Source organism: Jaculus jaculus, chromosome 5 (genome assembly GCF_020740685.1).
Source record: "Jaculus jaculus isolate mJacJac1 chromosome 5, mJacJac1.mat.Y.cur, whole genome shotgun sequence".
In the NCBI taxonomy this organism is placed as follows: Eukaryota; Metazoa; Chordata; class Mammalia; order Rodentia; family Dipodidae; genus Jaculus; species Jaculus jaculus.
In genome coordinates, this window is record NC_059106.1 from 165,412,955 (window position 1) to 165,438,025 (window position 25,071).

At 55.7% G+C, this 25,071-nt stretch overlaps 1 protein-coding gene across 1 annotated transcript; it reads right to left on the minus strand.

Moving 5' to 3' along the window:
• Positions 1-590: 590 nt before the first annotated feature.
• Ripk4 (receptor interacting serine/threonine kinase 4) lies at positions 591-25,056 on the minus strand. The gene is made up of 8 exons (XM_004654494.2): positions 24,875-25,056; positions 13,733-14,024; positions 9,963-10,111; positions 8,694-8,743; positions 6,711-6,869; positions 5,984-6,087; positions 4,400-4,664; positions 591-2,935 (listed from the first exon to the last, which is right to left on the minus strand). Exons 1-8 carry the CDS (start codon positions 25,054-25,056, stop codon positions 1,773-1,775), a joined length of 2,364 nt encoding a protein of 787 aa, XP_004654551.1. The 3' UTR covers positions 591-1,772.
• Positions 25,057-25,071: the final 15 nt, after the last annotated feature.

Consider the following 25,071-nt stretch of genomic DNA (forward strand, 5'->3'; position numbering starts at 1 on the left):
ACAAGACTGAGGAAACCAGTGCAATGACTGCTAGAGGCGTGTTGGGCATGGTGGCACACGCCTTTAATCACAGTGCTTGGGGGGGAGAGGCAGGAGGATCACTGAGAATTCAAGGCCAGCCTGACACAACATAGTGAATTCCAGGTCAGCCTGGGCTAGCACAAGACACCTCGAAAAACTAAAAAAAAAAAAAAAAAAAAAAAAACACTTGGAGATTTCATTTCTACTCTTTCAATGCTAGGGAGATGGCTCAGCCAATAAAGCACTTCCTGCACAAGCAGGAGGACCCGAGTTCGGTTCCCCAAGGCCCACATCAAAGCTAAGTACAGGCAGGGGTGCAGGCCTATAACCCCAGCACGAAGGAGGCAGACGAGGATGCCCTGCCTGCCGGTCCCAATCTTGCTAAATCAGTGAGCTCTAAGTTCGGCAACAGACCCTGTATCAAGTAAGTCAGGGAGACGATCATTATTGACCTCTGGCCTCCACATGCATGTGCGCGCACACACACACACACACACACACACGCACCCACATACACATGGGCAAACACACCACAAACACACGTGTGGAAAAAAAATAAAAAGTGTGGCTGACTTCCAAGAACTTTATTTAAACATCACAGACCTGAGGTCTTCTCTTACACAGCAGGAGCGGAATCCAGTGAAAGCACACTGAGGCGTATTAAAACATAGCCAGTTCCGGATTGTGTATTTCCTGACATAGAGAAGCATCTTGTCCGTGATTCACATCGACGTACACAGTACTCGATATCAATCGCTACGGCATTCGCCAGGCTATAGCACGTCTGCACACAAGGTCACTTCTGCAACGCACTCTTCTAGAGCCCTGGGGCTCAGGAGGCCCCAAGCCTTTAACAGGGAGCCAATCAGGTCCTTTGACATCAAGAGGGCTAACATCTACAGCCACCCCGGGCCACACCCTGACTACTGCAGTTCAGTCACTCTGGAGTCACCACAGGGCAGGGCAGAAAAGCCCGAGATGCCAAAACATCCCCTGGCACAAGATACCACTTTGCCAAGAACAAAAGCCCAAAAACGTTGTCTAACACTTTCTAGTACAAAACTCGGTTTATAAAGATTTTTTTCAGAGACTTTTACATGTGGCTCTGCCGTGTTTAGGTGAGGAGAACTCAGCCACTACAAGGGCAGTGCTGGGAAGAGGGTGTGGCAAATGACACTGGATATCAATGCTGGTAAGGCTGTTTGGTGTTGGCACCAAGCCGTGACTTTACAGTCACTTCTCACAGACTAGACTGTCCCAAGGCCACACACGCTTCTTATAGGTCTCATGCAAAGCCAGCCGACGGGCTCCTCTGCCCGCCGCGGTTTGAGGACCAAAGACACTGCCCCTCCCCCACCTCTACCAGAGATGCTGTGTTCTGAGCAGAGGTGGCTTGCTCTGGGACAGAGGGGACACCCTTGCCCAGACTTGTCACCGAGGGACCCACATCAGCAGCCCACGAGGGGCACAATGAAATGACACTGACCCATCATCCCTTCTGACGACAGACGCCCTGGCTGGTGATGGGGTCATCAGCCACCTGCCTTCGACACGACCCGACACGGAGGATCGCGCTACTAGGTGCTTCTGTCTTGACACAGCAGTACCGCGTCATGCATCAGCCTCTGCTTGGTTAATGTATGGGCAAGCCCCCAACGGGGCGAGTGTCCCAGCGCGACACGGGTTTGGTCCCACAGGGAGACAGTGGCGGGCCAGAAGCCCGCAAGGAGCCCCAGTCCGTGGGCAGCCGGTTAGGTCTTGCTTCGCCGCCGGAGGAGTGTGGCCGCGGGGCTCTGGCCGCCCTGGAACTTGAGGCCCTGCAGGCTGATGTGGGCCCCGTGCTTGAGCAGCGCCTCCACCGTGCGCGCGTGCCCGCCCTCGGCAGCCAGGTGCAGGGCGCTGAGGTCCTGCCCGTCGCGCAGGTCGATGAGGTCGGCGCTGACCAGCTCCTCGACCACCTCGGAGTGCCCGCGGGCGGCGGCCAGGTGCAGCGCCGTCTGGCTCAGGGGCCCGCGGGCCAGCACGTTGGCCTGCTCCTCCACGAGCAGCTTGACGGTGGCCAGGTGCCCGTTGCGGGCGGCCAGGTGCAGGGCGGTGCAGCCCTCCGCAGTCACCGCCTCCCGGCCGGCGCCGCGGTGCAGGAGCAGCCGGGCCGTGCTGGTGTGCCCCGTCTCGGCGGCCACGTGCAGGGGCGTCTGGGCGGCCAGGCTGCAGACGTTGACATCGCAGCACAGGTCGATGAGGATGCGGGCCACGCGGTAGTGCCCGCGCTGGGCGGCCAGGTGCAGGGGCGTCCTCCCGTCCGCCGTCTGCGCGTCCACGCTCACCCCGGGCTGCTTGGCCAGCAGCTTGACGATGGGCAGATGGCCCTGCCAGGCGGCATAGTGCAGGGGCAGCCAGGCGTCCTTGCCCGCGAGGCCCACGTCGACGCCGCGGCGCAGCAGGGTGCGCACGATGTGCTCCTGCCCGTGCTGGCAGGCCACGTGCAGGGGCGTCCGGCCCTCGAAGTCCACCTCGTTGACCGAGGCGTTCTTCTCCAGCAGCAGCCGCGTGCTGGTCTCGTCTCCATTCTGGGCTGCAAAGTGCAGCGGGGTCCACTGGTCCTCGTCCTTGGCATTCACGCTGATCTTGCGGGCCAGCAGGAGCTCCACGACGCCGCGCACCCTGCGCTCCACGGCCACGTGCAGCGGCGTGGAGCCCTTCCTGTTGGTCAGGTTGGGGTTGGCGTTGTTGAGCAGCAGCCACTTGACGCACTCCTCCTGGCCGGCCTCCACGGCCAGGTGCAGCAGGCTGGCACTGCCGTCCAGCACCAGGTCCACGTCCTGCGGCTGCAGGATCTTCATCAGTTTGCTGGTGTCGCCTGACACAATGGCGTCCACCAGCTTCTTCTTCTGGATGTCTGTGGTGCCCAGGTCTGCAGTGGGAGAAAAGACATGGCAGAAGTCAATGCAGGAAGGCAGCTCCTCACTCGACCCTGGCCGGGGCACTTGGGAAGCACACAGCCTCCAGGTCACTGCAGGCCTTTAAGCATCTGCCACACACACACACACCCAACACACACTTGGGTGTCTATGTGCTGTGTGTATGTGCGGGTGCAAGTCTGTGCGGGTGTAGAAGCTAGAGGCGGATGTTGGGTGTCTCCCTCTTTTGTCCTCTACCTTAGTTACTGAGCCAGGGTCACTCACTGAACCCAGAGCTGACTCAGCCGGTCCAGTTAACCCACTTGCCTGGAAACCTGACTGTCTCCACTGTCCCTCCTACCTGGGCCTGGGTGAAAATGCCTGTGTTTTCCAGAGGAGCTGCACAGAACCCTGGGGACAGAGCAGGACCAGTCTCACCACCAGGTGTACAGAGGAAAACACCAACACTAACATCCTGAGGCCAGACAGGCAAAAATCCCTTCAAAACTAGCATGGAAAGATGAGATGGGCTGAGCTTGGTGGCGCACGCCTTTAATCCCAGCACTCGGGAGGCAGAGGTGGGAGGATCGCTGGGTGTTTGAGACCACACAATCACAGATCAGCCTGGGCTAGCACCAGACCCTACCTCAAAAACCAAAAAGGAAAAAAATGAGACTGGCTGAGTGGGGAAGGCTCCACCTCGTAGACAGTTTACAGAGGGGCGGCGTGGGCCCCTCCTAACACAGCCAGCCCAGGGTGATGCAAGGCTACTGTAAGTGGGGTGCCCACATGCACAAATGCTTGGTGAGGGTTACTAAGAACTATCTAAGAACGGACACAGGGCTAGCACCACAAGAAAAAGGTCTCCAAGTGCTACTGGTCTCATTGGCTGTGACTCGGGCTCTCCATCTGCACACCAGAAGCCAGCCTCTGCCTCCTACCATGACACCCAGTGGAACCACTCGGCGGGTGTGAGTATCTCCGATCTATACTCAGAGCACCATCCCTGCTACTGACACCCAGGAGTGGATAGTGAAGGGAGAGAAGATGGTATCAGGGATGTGGTTCAGCAGGTAAGAGTGCTTGCCGCACAAGGTATGAGTTCAACCCCCAGCACCCATGTGAAACTCCAGGCATGGCTGCACAGACCTCTAGCCATGATGCTGGCAGGATGCTGGGCTTGTCAGCCAATCCAACTAAAAAAGCAGCAAGTTCCAGGTTCAGAGAGTCTGCCGTAAAGAACTAAAGTAACAGAGGACATCTGATGTCTTCCTCTGGTCTCTGCACGCATGCCTGTACGTTGTGTGTGCACACACATGTGCATGTGCCCCCCCACATCCCATACCCTACACACATATAAAAAAGAAAGGTGGGGGGGCGGTTGAAAAGACAAGAATTACTATCAGGGCAAGAGATGGACACTCAACTCTGCAGCTGCAAAGTCCCATACAAGCTCGCCACGTCGGAGAGTCACTCACCACCCGTGGAAGGTTCTCGCTCAAACGACAATGACAGGGATCCTCTGGAGGAGAAGGCTGAGTCCACGGAGGACACCCCCGAGAGCCGTTTGCCACTGCTGGACGCCGGGAGCTTGCACTCGGAGGAGCTGCGGCTGAGCTCCTCGGGGCCCTCGAGGGTCTGGGAAATACCCGAGTCCAGCTGTGACAGCAGCTCGGAAAGGCTGCAGTCATTATCGAAGGGGGGAGCAGAGGCGCGCTTGAGGCGCGATGACCCGGGCCTCGCCTGTAAGGATAGAGGGAAGTGGTGAGGCCTCTACCCTGCCCTATCCTGCACAGCATGGCACCAAGAAGCAAAAAGGACCACGGGGCCGGGCACGGTGGCGCACACCTGTAATCCCAGCACTCGGGAAGCAGAGGTAGGAGGATCGCCCTGAGTTCAAGGCCACACTCAGACTACATAGTGAATTCCAGGTCAGCTTAGGCTAGAGGGAGACATTACCTTGAAAACCCCAAACAAAACAAAATAAACAAAAAACAAGGACGTTGAAACCCTATCAGCTGCCAGGAAGAAATGCAGGCTGCCTGTTGCCAAGAATATACAGGAACAGGGAGCCCGGACTTAGGGCTGCAAAGACACCTCACACCAGCTTCCCTGGTACAAAGACACTGCAAGACAAGAGTGACTTCACAAAAACAAAGTCCCAGTAACACTGCTCTGGAGGGCACCCAGGTGCTCAGGGGCACCACGTAGGCACAGTACAGGCTGAAGGCAGCCATGGATGAGCTGCAAGACTGTGGAGAGGATGCGGCGGGGTCATGTCCACCCAGGACTGTTGGCCTAGCAAAGACTTGATCTGGACGGCCAACCCTGCTCTGCCAAGAGCCTGCGACCTCTCCTCGGCAGAGCATGTCTGGCCTGGGGGCTGTGGGCCCAACCATGGGGGGTAGGGGGCAGCATGGTGAGTCAACCCAAGGTACACTAAGGGGATCTTTAGAAAGACTTCACGAGACAGGCAGGTTTCCGGTGACTAAATCTGATGGTGGCTCACAACTCTTCTCTAAGTGGTGGCCCCAAATCCCCCTCCTGCTGGGAACCTCTGGACTTGCTCAATTTGGCTGCTGGTACATTGAGCCCTGCCCACCACTGACTTATCAAGGGCGGAGTGCCGAGTCCCCCACTTTATTGCTGCCCTTGCACTGCTGACCCCGACTCTCACCTCCCTGTAAATGTTTATGACGTCTCTAGGAGAGACTGCCCCGCGTCAAATAACACTGCTACGGCGGTTGCTTATCGGGTGCTCCCGTGCACACCTGCCTCAACTATGACCCTCAGGTGTTCAGCCAGCCCTGGCTCTTGGCACTTCTCACCGCCTGTGTCACGTGTGCAGCGCTCACTGGGAGCAGATGAAGGGAATCCCGAAGCCAGTGTGCAGAACTCAGCCCACCCCACTTCCGCCCACCCTTGGGCCCCCGTGGTCACCTAAGCGCGTGTCTGGGGGAGTCACATATTCTGTCACGGGGGAGGAGGAGCGGGACCGCAGAGCTCGGGTGCAGAGGGGAGAGCAGTGCGGGGTGCTGGGGGGCGCACAGAGGGCGGCTCACCTCGCTCCTGGGCTCCGGGGAGCGGGGCCCCACCGGCCCTTGGGCTGGCTCTTTCACCTCCTCGTCAGGTTTCTCACACAGGTCTTCGGTTTCGGAAGTAATTTCTGTGGAGGAGGAAAGAGAAAAGGGGCACACGTAACATATAGGGATGACCCCTGCACAAGCCTACGCAGCAGAGGACACGTTTGCACCACCGGCATTGCCACAGCCCAGGCCAGCCCCCGAGGAGGGGGATGGCCATAACGGGATCTGCCTGCATCTGCAAGGTGACCCAGGCTCAGTGCTGGGGGGGGTGTCTTCCTCAGAGACGGGCAGAGCTGCGAGGGGCAGCAGGCGGGCCCCAGTCCACTCACGTCTCTCCCGTGTGGGTACAAGGCACACCATCAGGGTCCCTTTCCTACACAGACACAAGTGTCCATGACGAGACTCAACAGAAGGAAAGGAACGGCTGCAAGCCACCAGCTGGGGTGTCTGCAAAGACCTTGACCCATGGGGGTACACGCGCCCCGCAATGACAAAGCTCTGGTGCTGACCACTGGCTCTGGCTGCCCCCCATCTTGGCCCTGAGTACTGAGCAGAGACTGGGCCAACCTGCCCACGCTGGGCCGGTCAGTCCACCCGACCCGAGGCACATTTCCCATGTATTTCCCACTGGAGCCTGGTCCTCAACCCTGTCCTCCTCATCAGCTCTACGGCTGGTGTCACCAGAGAGGCCAGGGGCACTCACCTTGGAAGGTGGGCCGCTCCCCAGGGTCTGCACGCCAGCACCTCTGCATGAGGGATATAAGGTTCCCACAGGCGCGCGGCCGGGGTCTGCAGACAGGTGGCAGCTCGGGCCGGTGCCCCTTCACCACCTTCACCATGATGTGCAGGATGTTCTTCTCCTCTGCAAAGGACAGGCGCGTGTCGGGGTGGCACAGGCTGCGGGCGGTTCCCCGGGGGGCAAATGCAGGGAAGTGCCAGGGCCACGCGGGGGGCACAGTGAGGCCACTCCCCACCCCACCCCCTAAACCTGGGGATGCCTATCACCAGAACCTTTGCCTGCTATTTGCCTCCCAGGCCTTCAGCCAACCTCGGGAGGGCACACGGACATGCGCAGGGTCAGTCTCCGCTGCTGAGGCAGCCTTGGCTCCAGCCCGGGTTAGGAGGGGTGCGGGGCAGCCCTCGGTGGGCCAGGTTCTTTCTCTGCACATCCCGAACCAATTACTTACTACCCGTTCAGCCAGACTCGGCGCTGCTTGTTCCCACAGAGCGCCCCACCCCTGCATTCCAAACACTCCCTTTGGAGAGGCAGGCACGTATCGGCAGGTGTGGGAAATTGGCCCAAAGTCACCCACAGCTGCCAGGATTCGACTCTGATGCTGTCCATTTCCCGTTAGGTCTTACGTAACATGTCCCCCCCCCCACACCCACCCAATCTCTTCAGCATCTGTGGGTTATTTCCACAGTGACACAGCTTTCCAAACCCCCCAGAGGCACAACGAACGAAACAAGAAGTCAGTGAACACTTGGAGAGTCTTCTGCTGTCAAACGCTAACTCTGAACCCTGCACCCTGATCCCACTATCTAGGAGGCAATAAAACCCAAGGGCCTCAGTCCGTGGCACTTTACACCGCACTCCTGGCTCAGGGTGTTATGTCCATCGGACACTTCGTGTCCACTGGCAGGCCGCCACAGTGAAAAACTTCAGACCATGAACCTCCATGGGTGGGTGGGTGGGGAGGGCAGAGAGAGGAGGAAAAGGCAATGGCTGGTAGAACCACCCTCCGTGGGAGCTGAGTAACTCCCGGGACACCTTCAATCCTGCCCTACTAAGAGGATCTCCTCCTGCCCTGGCCCCCTTTCCATACCCAGGCCCCAAGCTTGAGCCTCAGCTGGCAATGGGCTTCCAGAGGGCCACAGCCACCCACGCGATGATTCTAACAGATATGTAAGTTGTATTATGTACATTTGGCGATGGAAACTGAACTGGGGCCTCACATACGCTACAAATGACCTGTAGTCTCAAAGATCTTGAGGTACATATCGCAATGAGTACCCAGAAATACAAAGCAAAGGAAGCAGGGCTCTTTTTCCAATGTAGCTAAAAAAAAATAAAATAAAATAAAAAATCCCCAAGGTTTACAGGAACTCAAGCTGAGGCACTGAAATTCCGAGGGCAGACGTTATAGAGCAATAGCTGTGGGATGGGCGAGGGAGGTTCCAGGTGAGGGGTTCGCTGTTCCCACTGTAAGAATGTCCTCGCCACTACTCCAGTGCGTGCTTAGGACAGTTGACGTGGCAGACTTTTGTCATGAGTATTTACTGCAATAGGAAGGAGGGAGAGGGAGGGATGCAGTGCTGGATCACTGGGACGGCTAATGGTCAAAGGGTTACTGCTAGGGCCAAGAGAACGTTCTAGAGTGGTGATGCTTGTTTAACTGTGACTGTACTAAACGTGACTCAAAATGGTGAACTGGTATCTTTTATTGTTGTGTTTTTCTTACCACGCATAACTGGCACCACAAACACGGGGGCCTTCAGATCTGCCTATTCTTGTATGTAAATGGCACCACAAGAATGCTTTGTCAGCCGCCTGCCTGCAATGAGGAACCTGCTGGGCAGGACAGGGCAGGCACCCGCCCTGAGGACCCAGGAGCCTGGAGCACAGGCACTGGCTGAGAAGGCACGGGAAGCACACCCCATTATCCTCACAGGCAGGACCACTCACCTGCAAATGGCTTCTTCTGTGTGAGCACGCCCCAGATCACGATGGCGAAGCTGGAAGAGGAACAGGCATCGGTCAGGGTGCTATCCACAGCACAGCCAACAAGCCTGAACAGCACCCACTGCCCCCCCCCCCAGGTCCAAGCTCCGCCAGCCGAGCCACAGCCTCTGGACAGGAGCAGGTCCCCAGGGGCCACTCTACTGCTGGACCTCGGCTCGCAGGGTGAACAGCCCAGGCACCTGAGACAGCAGCTCAAAAGGAGACAGAGAGCAGGTGCTCAGGCCTTCGCAAGGACATTCTCACCGCCCCTCTGCCCTCCTCTGCTGTAGCCTGGCCCCTTCAAGACACAAGCTCGGGTTCTGACCAAAACCAGCAAGGAGCTCCCAAGTACTCGGGGCAGGTGATGAAGATGCTATCAGGAGGTGAACCGCTGAGCTCCAAGACCTCTTCTGACTGCTGGGGGACATTGATTTCTATAAAATAAACTACCAAAAAGGGCCACTAACATATTGAGTGTGGTGGTGTGACAGTGGCTATTTGGGGACATGAAGGCTCACAATGAGAAGAAGCTGAGACCTGCAGGTTCAAAAGTGGAAAGCCAACTTGAAAATAAACAAGAGTACCTTGACTCTTCCCCACAGTACAAGCCCTGACTAGTCCCCCAGAGGGCCATTCCCAGCAGACTCTGCTCAAAGGCCGGGCACCCCACAGGCACGGTGGCTTTTGTCAAACCAGTCGGCCAGGACTGATGACAAAAAGGCAGAGCCGGATGCCCTGGGCTGGTGCTCTCTCCTTCTCCCAGAAGTGCTGGGATTAGGACCCTTACAGTATGGGAAGGAGAGGGCGACCTGGGAACTCCAGGGACCCACATCAGGCTGGTGACCTGCAAGTGTGAACTGCTTGCTTCAGAGCCCTGAGGAGGAGGAGCACACACACACACACACACACACACACACACACGTGCGCACGCGGATCCGTGGGCCACATGAAGCAACAGGTTCTTCGACAGACAAGCCGTAAAACCCACATCTCATGAAAACGCGGGTGTGCAGTGCTGGCCTGGCTGCTGCTACCGGCTTCCATGGGGCACCAGCCAAGAACAGCTTCCTGCCCCACCAGCACCGCCTGTAGGAAGCAGTTCCCCTGTGCGCCTGGGGAACCTGCTTAAGTCCGCCAGCTAAAGTCTCTGAGCCCAACGGGCATGCACCAAACCCCACAGCTGAGAGGCCTTTCTGGAAGCTGTTGTCCCAGGCAGGAGGAGGAATCTCACACCTGTACACATCGTGCTTGGTGTCAAAGAGCCTGCTCTTCTCCCGGATGCGCTCTGGAGGAAGGTAGGCGATTGTGCCAAACAGGCCATCCATGCTGAGGTCGTGAGAGTGGGACATCCCGTTGCACTTGGCTAGCCCAAAGTCGGAAATCTGCAACACAGCAGGGGAAGGCATGTTAAGAGTCAGGCAAGGTGTTTGGCCAACATCTCTACCGTGTCAGACATCTGCTCCCCAACACCAACTATGGGGGCTCACTCCCAATCACAGGGGGCTGTGCTCCTGGGGGGCTTTCCTTGCTACTTTAGACAGCCGTGCACCCAGGCAGACAAGAGGTGAGGAGGAGAGCCAAACCTGGGGACATGAGCTATGGACTTAGTGATGGGGGAAAAGATCACACTCTGAGGAATGAATTCACAGGGAGACAGAGCTCAAGGAGAATGACAGTCTCGCTTCTGTAAGTAAGGCTTCAGGTCTGCCCTGGTGGCAGACAGCACTGTGCGCACCGAGGGAAAAACAGCCCTCAGCTTTCAGGCAAGGGGAGCACGTGACAAACTGGGGACAAACTGGGGAGTCCGGTTATGCAACCTTCCAGCTGGGGAGGCTGCAAGTGCCAGCAAGCCCCTTACAGCATAACTCAGCTTCCGAGGCCTTTAAATCGAGCAAAACACACGCCTCACCACCTCTCCGAGCTCCCTGCTTTCTGCCTGGATGTTGTGTGACACATATTCGCTGACTCCTTCAGATACACCGTGTCCCCCGCCTCTGGGACACGTGACAGCCTCCAACGCTAACCACTACGGGTCGCCCGCCTCTGACTCTACAAGTCAGTGGAAGAGGCAGGTCCCCCTTTGGTAAAATGGTGTCTCCTTTCAACACTAAATAATTCACAGCACGGGCAGCAGCCCTGGCCGGCCTCCCTGTGGAGCGCCCCCTCCACATCTTGGCTTAAGCCACAACCTGGGGGTACCAAAGGACTTCCTGATGCAAGTGGTATTGACCTCTTTCTCTTCTCCTTCAAGACTAATGGGATTTAAAGCCTTTTAATTCACTCCTGTGCTCCTCAAACACATTCACCCATGCAGGAAACAGGCTGAGTCAGGACTCCATTTCCAGGCTGGCCTTGCCCAAGAGGGGAGGGGAGGGAAAGAATGTATGAGCGGTGACTAAGGAACTCTGAGCACGGCTGGGGAGCTGACAGGAAGCCACCCTGCCCTCTCCCCCCCAGGACTGGGCCCAGCAGGTGCAGGCACCCACCCCAGGCCCCCTCAGTTCTGCTGCCGACAAGTCCCCAGAAACCCCTGACTCGGGGATGGAAACCACTGGCCAGTGTGACAAAGCCACCACCCTGGGCTGCTGATCCACCGAAGTGGAAGACAGCACATTTTGCACTCCCAAGCGAATTTAGGGACACAGGAGGTTTCAGTCTGGCAACTACCACCTGCCACATGTCACATTCAGAAATGAAGATCTGCCAGGATTGGGGGACCGGAGCACGGGTATTCCCCCCCCCCCCCCCCCCGTGCAGCCCGCCAGCCAATTCCGCGTGGAAGCCCGGTGCCATGTGCTCGCTGGGACGCGGGAGTCCCCGAGGAGGGCCTTTCTAGTTCGCCCTCCATGCCCACGGTGCCCTCCCCCAAACTCTCAGCAGTGGACACCCAATGCCTCATTATTCACAGAGCTTCGAGAGGCCCCCCCCAAGAGTGTCGTCCTTTACCCTGGGGCCATCCGGACCAGGCTGACACAGAGGCTCACAGCTACACGACAGAGGGAGGCGCCTCTGGAGCTGGCAGGAAAGGCCTCCTGCTCTAGCACTTTGAATACGCCGCCTGTTCTGAATGCTAAGGACAACTGAGGCACTGGGCAAAAGGGGGACCGTCGTGAAGTACCAGCTATAACTGGGGCACACTCGGAAAGGCAGCGCCTACCTTGGGCACAAGGAAGGGCAGGAGGCAAAGTAGCAACTCACAGCCCGGGTTCAAGACCCCAGAGGAAGAGTGACCTCAAAAAGGCCCAGAAACCAAGAGGAGACCCACAGGAAGGTGCTGGCCCAGGTGGCTGTTTCTAAGAATCAAAGAAACTCACATTGCCTAAGGCAAGTCTTTCTGTCTGTTTTCAGCCTTGGATGGGGACTAACTACAGAGTACTATGCAAAGGCAGCCTGGGCGGTCCTTTCACGTGGCTCAAGCACGGGGCTAGGCTAGAGAGTAGTGTCCCAGATGCTTCTCAACCCACAGCTGGACAACTATAGCCACTAATAACCCCTCGGTGGCCATCGTTTGCACTATACCTCTGCTCTACGGTGAGGCCCCGATCATTGTTTCCTTTGTGTTGTTGGTGTCTTGTTTTATCCAGGGAGGGTCTAATTCTAGTCCAGGCTGACCTTGAACTCATAGTGAACCTCCTACCTCTGCTAGGAATAAAGGCCTGTACCACCATGCCCAACACCTTTAAAAAATAATTATTATTTGCAAGCAGAGAGAGAGAGGGAGGGAATAGATACACACCAAGACCTCCAGCTGCTGCAAATGCAACATGTCCAGACACATGCACCATTTGTGCACCTGGTTTTATGTGGGTACTGGGGAATCGAACCTGAGCCCCGGGCTGTTAGGCTTTGCAAGCCAGTGCCTTTAACTGCTGAGCCATGTCTCCACTCCTCATTATTTTCTTTTTCTTATACAGGCTCACAAATCCTGTACTGTCCAGGAAGAACAACAGAGCCTAGGGTCCCCAGGCCACCAGCAAAGGATGTAGGCCACTGTCACCTGCATGCATCTCCACGACATCAAGTCCCCAGTTCACATAGTGGGACGGAAGGGCCATCTCTAAGTAACACCTCATGGCTGAGCAGCAATACCCAGGAAGAACTCACAGAGTGAAATCAACTCCCCAGCTTGGCAGAGTCTGAGTGCAGGGGGGGGGGAGGGTTATGCACGTGCCACACAGGTCACCATATGCTGCACATACTGGGTCAAGCTGGGCAACAGGAGAGGCTCTGGAGGTGCTGTGCGACAAGGGGCTCAGACGCCCAGGCTGGGGACATGGCTCATGCCCTGTGAGAGCAGAATGGACTGAGGCCATAGTTCTTGGTCCTCTCTCACTGAGGCCCCTGTGCTTTCTACAAAAGCAGAAGGAAAGAAGACGTGAGCTGACCAACAGTGTGGACCGCTGGTGAGGCTGTGTGCACGAGCCATGGGAAACAGGCCTCGACAGATGCCACCCCTGGTGCCAAGGACGAGACAACACAGAGGCATCCGGTGGGAAACTCGGGCAATGCCACACACCCTGGTGCCAACAAGACAGCAGCGACACTGACTCCACGCAGCCAGCATGGGCTCGCATTAATGCGACGTGGCCTTCCGTCCCCGGCAGGGATAAGCATGTGGGACGAATCCGCTGAAGAGCCGGTGCCCAGGACACTGCGGCCACCACAGCTGAGCATCACTCCAGCCCTGAACCAGCGAGGGGAAACACGTCCTTACGGCAAAGCGCCCGTGGACCCAGGCAGCGGCCCACAGCCAGACCACACATCTGACTTCACAAGACGCTTGGTCAGTCCGGAATCCCTAACTCCTTAACCTGCCTCCAAGGTGCTCAGAAGCGGGCCACGTGCCAGGATTTGGGGGAGAATCCATCCTTCCCGCTGAGACTGTGACTGCACAAGCCAGCCCCTCCACAAACATGCACCTCCCATTCAACCCCATACTCAGAGCTCTCCTTTCTCAGAGCACCCAACACCCTGGTCACATGTGAGGCGCATGCGGTGCCCACCTTGACGTGGTAGTGGGCATCCAGCAGGATGTTTGCGGGCTTCAGGTCCAGGTGCAGCAGCGGCGGGGACATGCAGTGCAGGAAGTTCATGCCCACGGCTGTCTCGTGGACGATGCGGAAGCGCAGGTCCCACGGCAGCGGCTCCGCGGCCAGCAGCTTCTCCAGGGAGCCCGTCTCCATGTACTCCATGACCAGCCCGACGGGCTCCCGGCAGATGCCATACACTGGCAGGATGTAGCGGAACTTGGCCATCTCCATCTTCTTGGCTTCTTCCAGAAGCTCCAGGCGCTCCCTGAAAAAAAGAAAGAAAGTTCAAAGGTGTGAGGGGCAGGAAGCGGCCACCTGGCCGGACAACAGAGCCACTAGCCAGGGTACAGCCAGCTCCACCAGCACAAGCCAGTATAATTATATGCTGGGCCATCCAGAGCCTAAGGTCCTGCACTGTCCACACCCACCTCTGCATGCGGCGTCACTGTGAGACTAACTGTTATCTAGACACCTACAGACAGCGCCAGGCCAGTGCTGGGGGTCCCGAGTCTGGAGATGGAATGTGACAAGTCTCCTCCCAGAAGAGCAGTTTGGGCTGGACTAGAAACAGCTAACTACCCATTACAAGGAACTCTGCTCCCCTCTATCTAAGCCCAGCACCTTCATGGGCCCATCACTCCTACAGCTAAGCCCACGTTCAAGAGGGTTAAAACACTGGCTCCTAGCAGGGCTTGCCAGGAGTCATGTTCACCGGCCACTTTCTAGTATATTCAAATACATGCAGGTCACCTGTATCCCACTGACCACAATGCAGTGACACTGCATTTACAATCACCACCACCAACAACAACACCCAGGACCTTTTCATTTTCCCCAACAAACTGTGTCTATTAAACAGCAAGGCTTCAAGTCTGATGTGGTGGCGCATGCCTATAATACCAGCACTCTGGAGGCTGAGTTAGGAGATCTGCCGTGAGTTTGAGGCCAGCCTGGGCTACAGAGTGAATTCTAGGTCAACCTAGAGAATGAGACCCTGCCTCAGAAAAACAAAACAAAACAAAACAGCAAGGCCTCCCCTTCCCCACAGCCTGTCTCCTCATGCACAGAATCCCACTGCCTCACACTTGTGTGCTCGTGCGTCTGCACAAAGGAGGATTCACACTCACACACTCCTGTGGCTGGCTTTCTTCTCTAGTTACATTTTCAGAGCCTACTTATGAAGCACAGTTAAGCTTCCTTTCCAGAGCTGAGCAATGCTCGGTGAATAGACTACGTTTTGTTAGCGTGTTAATGGACATGACTGCTCCTACCTGTTGGCTCTGGAAAATGCTAAACCTTTAGGGTAAAAATGTATGCTTTAGGGGGCTGGAGAGATGGCTTAGCAGTTAAAGTATTTGCTGGCAGAGCCAAAGGACCAAGCAAGGTTCAATTCCCCAGAACCTACGTAAAGCCAGAGGCACACGTGGTCCATGCATCTAGGGTTCGTTTGCAGCGGCTGGAGGCCCTGGCACACCATTCTCTCTCTCTCTCAAATGAACAATAAAATATATATTTTTTTAATGTGTGCTTTAGGGGCTTGGGAGATGGCTCAGTCAGAAAAGCCCTTGCTATGCAAGTGTGAGGGTCTAAGTTCGCATCTCTAGCACCCACAAAAATGCCAGTGGACATGGCAGCAGCCTGTAATCCCAGCATTCAGAAGGTGGAGACAGGATCCCAGGGCAAGCTGGCTAGCTTGACTGGCCAGCTCTGGATTCAAGTATTAGACCTATCACTACAAATAAGGAAATTCAACTGAGGAAGATCCATCCGACGTTAACCTCTAGTTTCCATACGTACACATGCACACACACACGTGTATACACACACACACACATATGCACAGACATTCGCATGTACAACACACACATGTACTCAAATGCAAAAGCGAATGTGTGTTTGAACTGGCCCTCAGTGCCAGTTCTTCCTCATATATTCCTGGGAGAGGAACTGCTGGGTCAACGTGGCAGCTCTACACTAACCCGGGAGAAGCCCCATGGCTGTCCCCCACGGCTGGCCACCCGCTCGGCAGTGATCTTCCACCGGGGACACCACCCCGCCACCCCTTACACATGAGCTGGGGAGGAGACGTGTGGCCACAGCACACACTTGCTGGCCCCCTTCAGCCCCCCTGAGGATCGCTCTCCAAACACCCAGCCAAAGGTTGCCTTCTAGTGTTTTTACAGTTGCAGGTCACTGTGTAATGGACCGTGACAGCACCAGGGGTCAAAAGTCCCAGCGTGCATTCAGGGGAAAGGCCACAGCACCCGAGGGTGTGCCATGGCCCTGCAGGGTCAGGGTCAGGGTCAGGATCAGGGTCAGTGTCTCTCTAGGACGGACAAAGGCGACGCCTGCCCAAAAGGCGGGGGAAACCCAGTTCCCAGGCCCAGCTGGGGAAGTGCCTTCTAGCAAAGGAATGCCCTGAAGGGACATCCAGAAACACCCACATCTGTAGAGACCTGAGGAGACAGGCACTGAGCTACACATAGCCAGTGTAGGCTGGGGCATCCAAAGTGTCCCCCCCAGAAGGCAGAGCCCAGCACAAGCCCCTACCTATAACCTGAGACTCACTGAACCCATCACTGCGCGCGCGCGCGCGCACACACACACACACACACACACACACACACAGAGCTGCTGGGAAGCCACTCTTACCTGCTCCTAGCTCTCAGCCTGCTGGAGAATCCAAAATGGTGTCAGCAAGTCCCATACTGACCTGGCCTCCTCTCTGAGATAACGGGCTCCCAGGCTGCTTTAGCCCCATGAAGGGAGGACGCCTGCAGACAAGACCCTACTGGTCACCAAAAGTTGAAGCAAGATGCAACTCTTGGAGATGGGAAGAGATGGCTTAGTGGGTCAAGTGCTTGCTGCACAAGTATAAAGACATAAATTTGGGGCTCGAGGGATGGCTTAGCAGTTAAGGCACTTGCCTGCAAAGCCGAAGGACCTAGGTTCGACTCCCCAGGATCCACATAAGCCAGATGCACAAGGAGTGCATGCATCTGGAGTTCATTTGCAATGGCTGGAGGTCCTGGCACACCCATTCTCTCTCTCTCTCTCTCTCTCTCTCTACCTTCCTATTTCTGTCTGTCTGTCTGTCTCTCTCTCTGGTAATTAAAAATAAAATATTAAAAAGAAAAAAACCTGCTGGGCGTGGTGGCACACACCTTTAATCTCAACACTCAGGAGTTTGAGGCCACCAAGAAAATTTAAAAAACAAATTTAAAAAGACCTAAATTTGTATCCCCGGTGCCCACGCAGCAGCTTGTGCCTATAACTCCAGCCCTGGGGAAGAGGACGATGGGAAACCTTGGGGTGCAGGAAGACCTAAGAGACCCTGTCTCAAAGAGTAAGGCAGAGAATGACGGGTGAAGACCCCATCATCTATGTCAGCCTGCACACACACGCATTCACATGTACACAAGCAACCCCCCCCCCACAATGAACAGGCATACACACATACATACCAGACACACACATGCATTCACGTGTACACAAGCAACCCCCCACACACAATGAACAGGCACACACACATACTCACATACCAGACATACTATCCACACACAGATCAAAAAAAAACACAAGCCAGGTGTGGTGGCGCACACCTTTAATCCCGGCACTCAGGAGGCAGAGGTAGGAGGATCTTCAAGAATTCGAGGCCACCCCGAGACTACATAGCAAATTCCAGGTCAGCCTGAGCTAGAGCAAGACCCTACCTAAAAAAAAAATCCAAAATAACTGATAACAGCAGCAGGTCTCCTGGGTGTCACTCTCTGACCGGGAGCATTCCCACAGGGCCGCGCACCCCTCAGCCCCCTGCCCAGTGCCCCAGTGCCAGTTCTTCAGCACAGGCTAACTCACCTTGGACCTATACCCCGAGGCTGTCAGAATGCCAGGCAACAGACCCCTGGCCTGGGGAACAAGTGATACAAGTAGCTGAAATGACTCACTAAGCGGCTCTGAGCAGCCAGAGCGTAGGGTGGAGTGTCGTCCCAACCCTCTGAGGAAGTGACCAGTCAGGGCACGACCCACAGGAGTCACATCAGCCCGTGGGGCCCTAGGCCACGCAGGACAAGCTAGGCCCGCACTAGGATCCTGCCTGTTGTCCCTTCTCCGGTGATAAGACTCTCAGAGCCCAAAGTCTGGTCCAGTACCCAACAGACCACAGAGCCATTCCTGCCTCTGCCTTTGGTCACCAACAGTCTACCCCAGGTCAGAGGACTCTCAGCCCCATTCCTGGACTCCACAGGCATCTGATAAATGCCAGAGTCAAGCATCATTTAAAGGAACATGGTAGGATGGAGAGATGGCTGAGCGGTTAAGGCACTTGCCTGCCTGCAAAGCCCAAAGGACCCAGGTTCAATTCCCTAGGACCCATGTAAGCCAGATGCACAAGGTGGTACATGTGTCTGGAGTTCGTCTGCAATGGTTGGAGGCCCTGGTGTGCCTATTCAGTCTCTCTTTCTCTTTCTCAAATAAATAAAAATAAAACATTTTAAAGGAAGATGGTCCCTGAAGGAGAACAGGATGCCTTGACTTGGGCTCTTTCTCCACAGAGGAAGCCACTTTGTTGAGGACCTGGCTGGTTATTAATGGGAGCTCCTGGTACAAAGATCACCTCTGACCAGTCACTTTTCCACACTCATTGCAACCGGGACCCGCTACAGCCGTGGCTTCTGTTTTGTATGTTGTTAAGCATGAAGTTCCCACTGCTCTGACTTTCTTCACAGGCGTCCGGCGCATGGTGCGGATGTCCTTCCTGCCCGGACGACAGCACTGCCGTCCTGCTTTGAAGTGTGGAGGTTCACCTCCATGTGCTCTGTGCAAGACACACCCTCCAGTCCCTGGAGGAGGAACTGGCAATGCTGGTGTTTACACACTGACCAGGCACAAGGGCCACTTTCCACACTCAGCGGAAAACCTGAGCCACTCAGCAAGTCAACCAAGTGTTTTCCTCATGTGACCAAAGGGACTGATACACACGGCCGAGTTCTGCTCACGGCACAGCCAGGCTGGAGACGACAGCTCCTCCCTCTGCACTGCCCCAAGTTCAACAAGTTCCTCCTCTCTGGGGGGGGGGGGGGCTGCTGCAGGACAAAGACCCCACTTAAAAAGAGCCTGAGCTACAGGTCTATTGCAGAAAGACTGCCCAGTGGCACTTCCTAAAGAACCATTTCTGGGGCTGGAGAGATGGCTTAGTGGTTAAGCGCTTGCCTGTGAAGCCTAAGGACCCCAGTTCAAGGCTCGATTCCCCAGGACCCACGTTAGCCAGATGCACAAGGGGGCGCACAGGTGTGGAGTTCATATGCAGTGGCTGGAAGCACTGGCGTGCCCATTCTCTCTCTCTCTGCCTCTTTCTCTATCTGTCACTCTCAAATAAATAAATAAAAATGAACAAACAAACAAAAAAGAACCATTCTGTGGAGTCCCATCCGCATCCGCCCCCCCCACACACTGCACCCCCAAGACCACCAGTATGTCGCCCTTTTGCCTGGGACACACACTTCAGTGTATTTCTTTGGATACCAGCTATCCTGGGAAATAAACCACTGTTTACTGGGACAAAATAAGCCACGTTCGTGACAAAAAGAATCTCAGGGCTACTGTGGGCCCCCTTCACATGCAAGCCGGTTACAATTTTGTTCCAAGGGTCCGGCACATTGTGAAAACTTTCACAGTGCTCAAGACTTGTGAATCAAAACCCACCCATGCCAAGCCTCTCCTCTGCTGCCAGGACTCATGCCCTGAGGCTGCCTAGGGCAAGGAGCTCTCTCGGCCTGGGAGAGGCAGAGGACTACCACACACAAAGAACCCACCAGTTGCTTCTTTGGTCAATGGCAACTATCAGGCAAAAGACATCTCTCCTCTAAGTAGTACTTCTGACTTGATAACACAGAAGCCAGGCAGATGTATAATTATGACTATTGTCTTGAAATCTTGAAGGATTTTCCGACTTGTCCCTGGCCTGGTGCTGGGGCGAGGCTGGGCGCTCACTGGCCGCAAGCCAGGCGTACTCCCTACCCCACCGCTGGCTCCTGGTTCAGTGCGGTGGATGTTTCTGGTCCACAGAGCCCACTGACGTCAGCCTAATTAAAACACAACTCGAGGGCTGTGCTGTCAAGCCGTGACTCCGTTTCACACAGGCAGAGGCTGGTGTCACCTTCTCATCTACTTCGCCCTTATTTCAGTCTCCATGCAGGGACACAGAATGTTTCCAACGGGGAATCTGGAGGCAAATAGGATCGAGTTCGGGTTATGATTTCTTGGGTGTGCGTGTGTGCGTACCACAATGCACACGTGGAGGTTAGGTCAACCTTGCGGCGTGCGTCAGTCTGGCTTGAGATAGGGTCTCTCTTGTTTTGCTCCCCAGCAACTATGCAAACGAGCTGGCCCCAGCCTTGGGGTTTTCCTGACTCTGACTGCCACGGGCACGCTGGGATTACAGGCACACAGGCTGCTTCCTGCTTGCGCCCAGCTTTACGTGGGTGCTGGGGGTCCTAATTCTGGGCAGCAGGCTTGCAAAGTGCCTTTAACCATCTCCCCAGCCCCAAGGGATTACAATTTCTTTCTTGAGGGGTGGGTGTTGGTTTTTTGAGAGAGGACTTCACTCTAGTCAAGGCTGACCTGGAACTCACTCCGTGGCCCAGGCTAATCTCACAGAGATCCACCAGTTTAAGCCTTCCAAGCGCTGGGATTAGGGTCATCAATCATCACACCCAGCTAGGGGGTCACAATTTATAAAGTGACTTTCCCCCAGTACTGCAGATTAAACCCAGAGCCTCAGGCAGGTTAGGCAAGCACATTGCCACTAGGCTATATCCCCAGTCCTCTTTTTCCTTTTTTTTTTTTTTTTTTTTGGTGGATTTTTAGTTCTATAGTCCATGTTGGCCTCAAACTCATGGCAGTCAGTCTCCCAAGTGCTAGGATTACAGCATGCACCATGGGCCTGGCTTGAGACAGACACACTTTCCATAGCATTTCCATTTAATTCAAATTGTTTTCCTCATCTATGCCTAGCTGAAATGTGCAAACCCCCCCCCCAACACACCTAGGGGGTAAACTAGAGTGAGCAGAAATGCCAAAAGTAGCTCCAACCATCCTTTCCAGGAAGAACTTTCTAGAGAAACCAAGCAGTCCTATTCTTTAGTTCAATCAAAAGTTCCAAATACTGAAAGAGCCTGGGATGGCAAGGGAGGCTGAGGTCTCATGTCTGTTGAAGCACTCAGGGCTGGGCCCGAGGCCTGCAAGGGCAGGGGCAGGAGGCGGGGAAGCCCCTCTGCAGAAGGGGTGCCAGCCAGAAAAATGTCTCCTCGCTCACTGGCCGGCTGTCTCTCCGCAAGGCCTCCTGCACACAACACAATTACGTTCCCAGGAGCCTCGGAGGGGTTCCCACACTGCTATTTTTAAAACCGACAAGAATCGGGCTTGTCCAATTCTCAGCTCTGTAGCTACAAACTCGGGGTTTGCTCGGGCTCGCCCCGACTAGCTGGGGCCCAGCTAAGCATTAGCTGATCCGTGGCGCAGCGCCTGCACCAGGGACTCTCTTATTCCCAGCGCCTCTTCGCTTTGTTCTCCCCTGCTCCATAAGCGTGCCAGCCCCGACCCTCTGTGCCCGAGACCCCCTCAGTGAGACCCAGCCAGCAGGGGGTAGGCCTTGTCTTAAAGCCAACCACCATGACCTTACCGTGGCCTGACAATGGGGAGAAACTCAAATCACAAGGGGGATCACCGGGGAAGCGTGCAGAGGTCCCCTAAACAGGCCCCCTTTAGCAGGCACTCCCTACCCTCAAAAGGCCCCCAGGGGGGCCCTAAGCCTGAAGAGCCCACCACCGTGCACAGAAATGGAGGTAAGGGTCTGAAGGGGCAAGAAGCCCTGGCCAATGAAATAGGCCTCACCCACTTCGGATGGGCCCCTAAGCAACACGAGAAGGCCGTAAAGGGCCCCAGTCACCCTGGGAAAGGGCCAACCCCCGTGACAGAGACAGACATGAGCTGCTCTGGAGGCCTTTGAGGATGGACCCCTTCCTCATCATCATCGGCTTTGGACCCACACCTCTTGTGGCCCTGACAGAACTAATTTTAAAAAGGGGAAAGTATCCCAATTGCCTCTCCTTAAAAGTGAAAACACCAGGCTGGAAAGATGGCTTAGTGGTTAAGGTGCTTGCCTACAAGGCCAAAGGACCAAGATTTGATTCCCCAGGACCCATGTAAGCCAGATGCACAAGATGGAGCATGTGTCTGGAGTTTGTTTGGAGTGGGTGAAGCCCTTGGCGCACCCATTCTCCCCCCCACCTCAAATAAATAAATAAATAAAAATTTTAAGTGCCAACCCAGTACTAGGTAGGAGAATCACCTTCAGTCCAAGGGCACCCTGAGACTACATAGTAAATTCCAGCTCAGCCTGGGCCAGAGCGAGACCTTACTTCAAAAGAGCAAAAATAATAATAATTAAAAATAAAATACCAAGTGGAAAGGGGAACGGTGGAGGTAGCAGATCCCCAAGGGGAGCTATTTCCTCTTGTGAAAGCATGGCTGCTTCGTAAGTTTATTCATACTCAGGAGCACTGGGGAGCTTGCTGTCTCTCCAACAGGCCGCCTGCACACAATCCAAAAACCGTGCTCAAGTTTCCTCTGAGTCCCTCTTTAAATTCCTTCGTCTACGAGACTAAGAACCTGCAAACAGGACCTTATGTTTCCTCAGACGGGCAAAACAGAGCTGGGGGATGTACACAAAGATCCCAAGAAAACTTGCTCCTGGGCTGGAGAGATGGCTCTGCAGTTAAAGGCACTTGCCAGCAAAACTGGATGGGTCAGGTCAGGCTCCACGGCACCCACATAAAGCCAGGTACACAAGCTGGCCTATGTGGCTGGAATCTGTGCAGCAGCAGGAGGCCCTGGGGTACCCATTCTCTCACTTTTACTTTCTCTCTCAAAGAAGTGTCAAAAACAAAAAAAGAAGACAATCCTACTCCTTCCAGGAAGGTGATGCAAATGCAGGTGGGGCGGTACATCAAAACAAAATGACCCTGACAATTCAGCAGGCTGAATCCCCCAACAGCTGTTCCAAGGGCTAGAAGCAACCTGGCAAGACAGCGAGGCTACAGGCCACCCCCGCCCCCAGGCAACATGGGCAGCAGGATGGAGACGATCATTAACCCCGCAGGCAATCAGGTACGGCCACAGCTGGAGAAGTCAATCTTGTACCCATGTGCAGCAGCGGGCTCGACCTGGAGGCCCAAGTGCTTCCGGCTGGGCGCCACTGACCAGGTCCCAGCACTGACATGCCACCACCTGCCTGCTTTGGGCAGGGCAGGGCAGGCTTCCAGTTAAAGGACAAACATTTTTCAACCCAGGCTCAGCAGGATCCTTAGCGACTGCCTCAGGGGAGAAGCCTCTCCCCCCCCTCCCACCCACCAGCAACTTGGCTACCCCAGAAACAAGGGTCTGACCACTGGAGAAACAGATTCCAAGGACACCCACTGCTGCTGACCAGCCTGAGGTGAAGCACGTTAACCTTCCAACAGGAGAAACCCGTGCTAAAAATCTTGGCTGGTGGGCTGGAGAGGTGGCTTAGTGGTTAAGGCACCTGCACGCAAAGTCAAAGAACCCAGGTTCAATTCCCCAAGACCCCACATTGGACAGGAGCACAAGGTGGTGCATGCGTCTCGAGATCATTTGCAGTGGCTGGAGAGCCTGGTGTGCCCATTCTCAAACCACCCACCCCCCAAATAAATAAAAATAAATCATGGCTGGTGAATAACACTCACTTTACCAGGAAATCTCTAGCACAATAATGCCCCAAGGGCACAAAAATGCCCCTGCAGAGTTTTACCTGTGAGAAGTTGGCACTCAAGGCGGTTTGGATTTTATCAAAATAACCACAGCGCCCCCCTTCCAGGGCGAAAGGTTCCCAGGATCCCACAGAAGTGGGAGGAAGGGTTTTTAACACAGCCTGAGAAACCATCGCACCTTGAGCTGGTGGCATTTTTCTGACACCAGTCCCCACTCTAGAACCCACAGTTCCAATAAACGCTGAGTCCAACAAAACCCCAAGAGCTCTCAGATGGAGTCACCTGGCCAGCGAGGAAGAGGTCTCACCCTCACCAGCATACTTATTACTCCCCTCTCCGACCCCCACCATGCACAGTAAAGCTGGGCTCGGAGGCCCCAAAGGCTTAAACCAGGTCTCCAAGACAGCTTAAGGGTAAAAGGGTTTTTAGAAGAGTTAGAAGTCAACTCGGTTAAAAGGACAAGTTACTTGAATGTGCTAAATAAAGCAAAGCTTATATATAAACTGTCAAAAGTCAACTATCAATACGGGGGAGGGGGGGAGGACGCCCTTCAGAAATCCGCTCGCCTCAATTCCCACACTCCAAAACAGATCACAACCTTGTTGATCCCGGCCACTGTGCGTCCTTTACGAACGCCTTCAGGCCGGTGCTAGGAGGGTGCGGACGACCCTGGCGGTGGGAAATCAAGCCAGGACCCCGCCACCCCCCTCCTGAAGTCCCCTAAAAAGAGACTGTGCAGCCGGGCATGGTGGCGCACGCCTTTAATCCCAGCACTCGGGAGGCAGAGGTAGAGAGAGGATCGCCGTGAGTTCGGGGCCACCCTGAGACTACATAGTGAATTTCCAGGTCAGGTCAGCCCGAGCTAGAGTGAGACCCTACCTCGAAAAGCCAAATAAATAAATGAGAGTGTGCGGCGAGGGAGGGGGCGCTGGGCGGAGCAGGGTGCCAGGGTCCCCGGGGCTCCGGCGGGGCCCTTCACCGCGCCGCCCCGGCTGGCTCTCGCGCTCCAAGCCAATGCCTCCGACCGAAATAATTGCCGTCTTACAGCAATTTGTGCTGCAACGTTGAAATTAGGGAGTGAGTGTGAACGGAGTGGAGCTCGCTCACAAAGCGCCGGCGGCCCACACGGCAATTTCCCTAAGCCCCGCGCAGACCGCAGCGTCCAGGTGGGACCCCGGGCGAGCGCGATCGCCTCCTCCCCCCCCCCCGGGGCGCCGGCAGAGCTCCGGTCACGTCCCCGGTCCTCGGGAATCCCCCCTCTCCCGTGCCCGGCGCCCCGATCGGTCCCCGTCCCCGTCCCCGTCCCGGTCCCCGCCCGGCCGCTGACCTGTCGTCGACGTGCAGGCTCGGCGAGCACTTGATCGCGAGCCACGTCTTCCAGTGGACGTGGCGCACCTTGTACACCTGCCCGAAGCCTCCCGAGCCCACCTTCTCCCAGCACGCGAACTCGTCCGCGTCGAAGGTGCGCAGCAGCCCCAGGGCCCACGGGCCCCGGCCCTCGCCCTCCATCGCGCTGCGTCCCGC